This window comes from Triticum aestivum, chromosome 1A (genome assembly GCF_018294505.1).
Source record: "Triticum aestivum cultivar Chinese Spring chromosome 1A, IWGSC CS RefSeq v2.1, whole genome shotgun sequence".
NCBI classification, from domain to species: Eukaryota; Viridiplantae; Streptophyta; class Magnoliopsida; order Poales; family Poaceae; genus Triticum; species Triticum aestivum.
The window spans coordinates 24,940,976-24,947,904 of NC_057794.1; the positions used below are offsets into that span (position 1 = coordinate 24,940,976).

Consider the following 6,929-nt stretch of genomic DNA (forward strand, 5'->3'; position numbering starts at 1 on the left):
AAGAGGGTACAGTATTTTCACCAAAAAGTAAGAGAAAACTGGCATTCAAACGTAGCGATAAAAACCACATCTGCATCCATGCATGTCTCAGGTTTACATATCGATTCGGATGACAGAAATAGTTTTTACCCAGAAAACAAAAACTTTAGGCCAAATTTGCGATTTATCAAACTTGGCAATCGGCCACCCCCCCCCCCCCCCCCCCCCCAAAAAAAAACTGTATCACCACTCATGCCCAAAACTCGTATATCACCACCTATGCCCCTAGTTAATCTCCATTCGCCGATTTTCTTTACAGGTTGCAGTAGTCGGAAACGACAGTAGATTATAACCGACTCCCAGTTCCAAAATCACAGCGGCCAGATGCCGCATTCTCTCTCAGGTCAGCACCGTTGATTACAAACCGCAGCAAGCTTGTCAGTGGAGTGGGGTTTCCGGTTAGCAGAGCGCGTTCTGGCAGTAGCTCAGCACCTCCCGAGCATTGTCGATGGCGTCTTCGTTGCCCCGGGAGGACTTCTCCTCGATCCATCTCACCATGAAGAAGGAGATTGCCATGAGCTGTTACAGATATTTTGTGGCATAGGAAAAACAATGCGATTGCTGCTGCCGAGATGTATCCCATCATGTTAGTTTGTAAATGTAGCTTAAGATATAGACTTCCATGAAGGACAACTTGTATATATTGTTTTAAAGGATACACATTTGGATATCCATCCCTTCAGGAGAGCATCCTCAGGTGTTAACTTCTCGAGGTCAGCTTTGATGAGGCCGAACTTGCCTAAGAACAGAGACGCAAACTGGTCGAGGGACGAGGAGTTCAACTCAGTTCCTTGAACTTGTGCCAGAATACACGATAAGATACTCCAAAGTGCATATCGAGCTTGGTCATCATCAGGGATCTCTGGAAGAACTTCAAGTAGGCTCTCCAGGAACGGTAAATCTGAAACAATTGAAAGACTGGATCACTGTAATGGCACTAAATGGAAACATTGATTTCAAGTCATGCAGTGCACTGCTTAGCAAATACGATAGTTGCTTAGAAAATAAGATAAGTGCTAACAAAAAATGTGCCTACCACGGGATATCTTAGGCACCAAATGCTTTCCATCTGTCAAAATATTTGATATTACAATCACCACCGAAGCGCAATAGCTTGCAACCTGAAGAAGAGTTTGTGAATAAGAATACAATTACCATGCTTGACTTGCAAGGGTGGGGACTCACAAGAATTAATGCAAGGTGAATTTTGCCAAATGTAAAAATGGAAGAGGCAAGGAATGTTTCTTCAAATTTCCGGAAAAAAAATTCATGACTTACTGACAATCAAAAAAATAGGAACAGCTTGCTTGTTAAGAGTTATGAGTTGGTCAAGCTAACAATTCGGTACTAAGAAGGCAACAGCATAATGCATTTCTTCCAAAATGTATGAACCCAAATTCGACCGGGCTGATGAACAAATATATGAAATGGTAGCGGTGGCAACATGCTCACCTCAACTTTATCAGGCGACTTGATCATGTTAACTAGCACTTTAATCAGCCGGTCATTCAATGTCATTGCCTTTGAAACACAGTGTATGGCTGATAATTCTAACATGAAGTGAAGGATCAAATCAAGAGAACCCTTTCTGAAACGTGTTAAGAAAAAGGTAAGGTGAATCCATTACTGTCCCAGGTTGTTAATTCAAAATTCAAAAACTAAGAAGGGTTATCGCAGTGACAGAGAAATGCAGCTACAGTCCTATTAAATTAAAATTAGGAAGTGGGAATGTAAGAAATTTAAAATGCTCAGACCATATTATTAGAAAACAACAAATGGCCGCATCTCAGAAGACAGGTTAAGGACCAAAACTTTGCCTAGAAGGCATGAATATAAAAAATATTCTATGAAGCTTTGAGGATCTCTTTGAAACAATGACTTTAAACGGGACTATGGAGGATTCAAATCCTTGAGGGTTCCTTACACAACTGTTTTGGGAGCTTCAGCATTCAGCCCATAATCGAACTGAATGCCATAAATCTCCAGAGAAATACCACATATCCAAACAGGCCCTTAGGTGTTTTTCCTATGATTTCTTCTTAAACTACAGAAAATTTACCAAATACTCCCTCCAATCTAAAATGTAAAGTGTATTAGTTTTTCAAAAGGTCAAACGCTTTTCTATTTGACCAAACCTAGATAAGTTTGACTTTTCTCAAAATTAATACACGTTGCATTTTGGAATGGAGGGAGTGCATAGGAGAAGCTTCCATGATACCTTGAACAATAATAGTTCAAAATCTGTAACAGATAACTTTTATAAAATGAAAATCTTGCCGAATTTCAAGTTAGTTCAACATACCTGTCTAGCTTCTCATCCGGTGGTCTGTCAATCTCATTTGTTAGTAACCCAATAACACGGTCAACTAAACCCAGTTTAAGCAAGGGCTGGATAAGCATAGCAATCACATCTCGATTATCAATGACAGTTGATAGGAAGTCAATGATCTGCAACCAGTAATTCACATAAGAAATAACCAAACAGTTGAACACATGCAAATATAAAGGTAAAAGGATGGACATTTTTCAGCTGAACCATAGTATAATAAGATGAAAGTAGTTGGTTCGGCTGGGCTGACAATTTCAACCAAATCATACAACACATAACAATAGGCAACATTAGTTTTACAGTATAATAGGCTTTCACTGCTATAAAAGTTATTGTAGAACGATAAGCAAATAGATGCTAGTTCAAAGACCATAAGACCTCTGCAGCTAGAAGTTTGATAAAATTGTAATTTGCAGTCACATGTTTCTCAAGAGTATCAACTGTTACCAAAATGCAGTAAAAACAATTCAGATATTCTCCTAAGAGAAGAATTTTCACAGAAGAGAACCAAGCAATTTCCATGGAAAAAATAGGACCTCATTCTGACCAAGGATAAGTCTACATTGTTCGGATAACAAGTAGTAGCAATGAGTAAGACTGGACCATACAACTAAGAAGTGTTTGGGAAGATGAAACAGTCCGTGGAAACTATTTGATGACGACCTTCTTGAAACTACCTCAGGATATGGTGAACAGATAAAAGAGTTAAGCAGGCAAACACACATGCCTAACCATCACGTATAGAAGAATGAGCTAAGATAATTCAAACGATTTATGTTACACAAGTCCTACAAAAGAAATATAATGTATCCATATATGTCAAAATTCAATTTAAAAAGAACAAAAGTCACTAAAGTTGTGTGGACCAACTCTACGGATTAGTCACAACAAGTTGCATATACAAATTCAGTACAATACACAGTCACAACAAGTTGCATATACGAATTCAGTACAATACCTTTTCAAGTAATGTAGTACTATCTGTCTTCCCAACTATCAATAGAATACGTGAAAGAATCTCATCAGGTAAAAGAGCTTGAGCCCAAGAAACAGATGCACTGGACTGAAGAATGGCAGCCAACAACCTGTCTAAGAAAAAATGTGTGAGGATGCACCACTGATGAAATTTAGCAGCAATACTCATTCCAACTATCTCGGGGTGTAAGAATTTTTTTTACAGACAGTAACACAAGTCAAAATAAGCAAAAAAGAACATAGCATAGATGGAACTTCTCAGTTCTCATTGTCTACAACTCAGAACAGTTAGAAAGCAGCTTCTCCAAGTTTTGAACATCGACAATAGAAAGTTAAATTATCAAGAAAAACAAAATCTAAATTTACTTAGCTCCTATCCCCCAAATGATTAATAACATAAGTACATAACCTACTAACACAGTTGAAAAATGATTATATTTTTGCAAAAGTGCTGTATGTTCAAGCATTTTCATCCACAACTTCAACAACTTCTGATTGATTGGGTATGTCCAAATGTAGGTATGCATGTAACATGTGATGTAAGTATGTGTAGTTTTGCATTTGGGCATTTGCATAGTTATGTGGTAAAATTGAATGGGTATCTGGCCAATACAAAATGCACAAATTCAAGAACATAAATAATATATCAACATGGTAATCGTGTGTGTGATGAGCTAAACTACCCAGATCTATTTCACATGATATAAGACTTAAATTTCACAGGATGAAATATCTTGCAATGCTAGAATAGTAAATAGCTTGTCAAACGGCTGATAAATGAATAATAAAAAAATTGGTTCTAAACAATAACTTTGAGTCCGGCAAAAAAAAAAGAAAACACAATCCCAAAGATACCCAACCTGAATGTTTCAGAAAGGCATTTGACATGCTTTAGAAACAATTGCTCCACGACAGTTGCAATTAAACCATTTTTCAAAGAGATTGCAGCAACTAGAGATTCATGACAGACTAAGTTTGCCATGATTCCAAGACAAATTTCCTGCAGGAACAAAAGATTCAAAGAAACAAGATACTTTAATACATGCTTAGCAAAAAGAGAGGAGGTAGCAGTAGAGGAAAATTTCATTTCACCTTCACCCTAGAAGAATTTGCCGTACGAAGGTTTTCCAAAAGCACTTCAATCACAAGGTTATTAATCTACAAGGGTTAAATATAATGTGTTGTTAGCAGCAGAAGATGCACAATTACTAAGGTATAAAGGAAGGTGGGTAATTCTGTTTATTATGCCTTAATTTCCTTTTGTAGTTCCTTTGAACACTTGATTTGCTCTTAGATCAATTAGGATTTAGGAGAAATACTTTTGACTTACTGCAACCTGGCCATTCTTCCATTTAAAATGTTTGTTAGAATTAGCATGTTATTATGACATAAGCATTCACACTACATGTAGCTATCACCAGCAATAATTTATATGGTTCACAAATTATAGTAAAGAATTTGCTACAATAAACTGATACAGAACAAAATTCAGGGCCAGGAAGATAAAATATAAGCACAAAGGAGCTACAAAACTAAAGGAATGAAACAATTACAGTTATCCACCTTAACTTTTTGCTTATCTACTACTAATTGATCTAACAAGCCAACCACATCGTATTAAAATCCAGGATATCCAAACAATGTCTAAAGCCAGTGCAGATAAGGCAATCAAAATCTCTCACACTTCCTGCTTGCTAGTATCTTGTTCAGTAAAAAGTTGAGCAGCAATAAACAAGTTTCATATAGCAGAACAGTCCGCCTTTTCTTTATGACAAACCTATAGAAGAAATACATCCTTCTACAAGAGAATGACGCAGATAAATACCATAAGTTCTGCTTGAGGTGTACTAGCCGCAAGTTCCCACAGAATATAACCACACTCTTCCCACTGATCCTTAGGACTGACACTCCTTTCTTCTGGAAGACCCTGCTTGTCACTTTTCTCAGAACGATCCGTGTTATCCGGTTGCGTTGAATCCCTGTCATCAGAATTGACCCTTTGCTTGTCACTTTTTGCATGAGGTAGACATTATTAGGACAACCAGGTCGCTTTAATAACAGCATTCATTGCTAAACAAACTTTATGGGGGGGGGGGGGGGGGGGGGGGGGGAAGAATCTGGAAGTACCACTCACCCGAACTCTTTCTCCAAACTGGATCCCTTAGGTATTAGTTGCCTTATAAGAGAGATAGTATAGCTTGGATCAACTTTAATTGTCTCCTCAAGTGACTGCAGATAATTACAACCAGAAGATTCAACATTAGGACAACACCATATTACTATAATTCCAAGGTCGCATGTTTGGCAACTATTTTCGTCTTCCTGACAAGGCATCTAAATGAAAATATTGATGACAAAGCAACTAAACAGGGTAACTAAGCACCAATTGCGAAAACTATGTACATTAAAGTTTCGTGTTCAAGATAAGCAGTTGCTTGGTAAGTAAACTCCAGTTGTAATAACTATGTAGGGAGTGCATTCGAGTGCCATATTCACAGTACTCAGCTGTAAATGCAAATTGGCATCATCTAGAAACAATTGCTCCACAACCGTTGCAGTTATACCCCAGTAGATTTGGGCGTGTAAACATAGTGGCAGTTCTCAGCCGTAAATGCAAATTGCATGGCCCACAAATCACAATAGCAAAGCAAATGCAAGATGGATGTTCGTGCTCCCCAGGAATTCACCCTCTGTCCCATGGATGGAGGAGGATTCAACCAGCATCGAGCACAACGTGCCGCGCGGGCTGTCCTCGCTCACCCTGAGGCGCGGAATCGCTTGGTTATTCTAACGACAGCGGAAGCGCGCACCAACCGCTCGACGGAATGCTCGCGAGAGCGAGGGAAATGGAAACCACGCGAGCGACGCAAAAACCCTCGTCGCGCGGCCGCAGAGGGAAGGGAACGCGCGTCGGGGAGATGGGTGGGAGGCGAGGCCGCGTACCTCTTCCTCCGCGGGCGCGAACGGCAGGTGCGTCGTGGCGTCCTCCTCGTCCTCCATGGTGTCGCCGCCCTCCTCCTGGTCGTCCTCCGGCTCGGGCGCGTCGTCCTGCCCCGCCTCGACTGCTCCGCTGGCGCCCTCTTCCTCTTCGGAAGCGCCAGGCAACGCCGGAGCGTGGTGATCGGGGCTGGTTCGCTCGCCCGCCGCGTCCAGCTCCCGCGGCGGCTCGGGCTCGTCGTCCTTCCCCGCTCCGCCCGCCATGGGAGCTTCTTCGGCGGTGGCGGTGGCGGGCGCGGGCGAGAGGAGAGGAGAGGAGAGGAGAGGAGAGGAGCGGGGGTGGCGAGGCCGTTCGACTGCGAGGGCGCACGCAATGCGGAACGGGAGCGTAGGTCTGGTTTAATAATTGCACAAAAACCCCACCCAGAGGCAGAGCGTTTGGGCTTTTCACAGGGCCGGGCCGCGGCAGGTCGTTTGGGCGGCCAGTGGGTTTTGGCCTGGCCCTGATAGTCCTTAGTTTTTTTTCCTGAGGTGGTCCTTTTTCTTTTCTAGAAAACTTGCAATCCTGTTTAAAAACTTACAACCTAGGTAAAAAAAACTTTGGCCATGATAAATGCTATCAGGCTTGCTGAAGAGTTTAGTATGGGTC

The 6,929-nt window shown here is 41.1% G+C and overlaps 1 protein-coding gene across 1 annotated transcript; it reads right to left on the reverse strand.

Annotated features, from left to right (window-relative positions):
• Nucleotides 1-276: 276 nt before the first annotated feature.
• LOC123078198 (protein SAAL1) lies at nucleotides 277-6,672 on the reverse strand. The gene is made up of 11 exons (XM_044500647.1): nucleotides 6,287-6,672; nucleotides 5,478-5,572; nucleotides 5,169-5,322; nucleotides 4,436-4,501; nucleotides 4,204-4,343; nucleotides 3,327-3,453; nucleotides 2,342-2,487; nucleotides 1,492-1,627; nucleotides 1,076-1,160; nucleotides 699-940; nucleotides 277-558 (listed from the first exon to the last, which is right to left on the reverse strand). Exons 1-11 carry the CDS (start codon nucleotides 6,542-6,544, stop codon nucleotides 439-441), a joined length of 1,569 nt encoding a protein of 522 aa, XP_044356582.1. The 5' UTR covers nucleotides 6,545-6,672; the 3' UTR covers nucleotides 277-438.
• Between the last annotated feature and the right edge of the window lie 257 nt (nucleotides 6,673-6,929).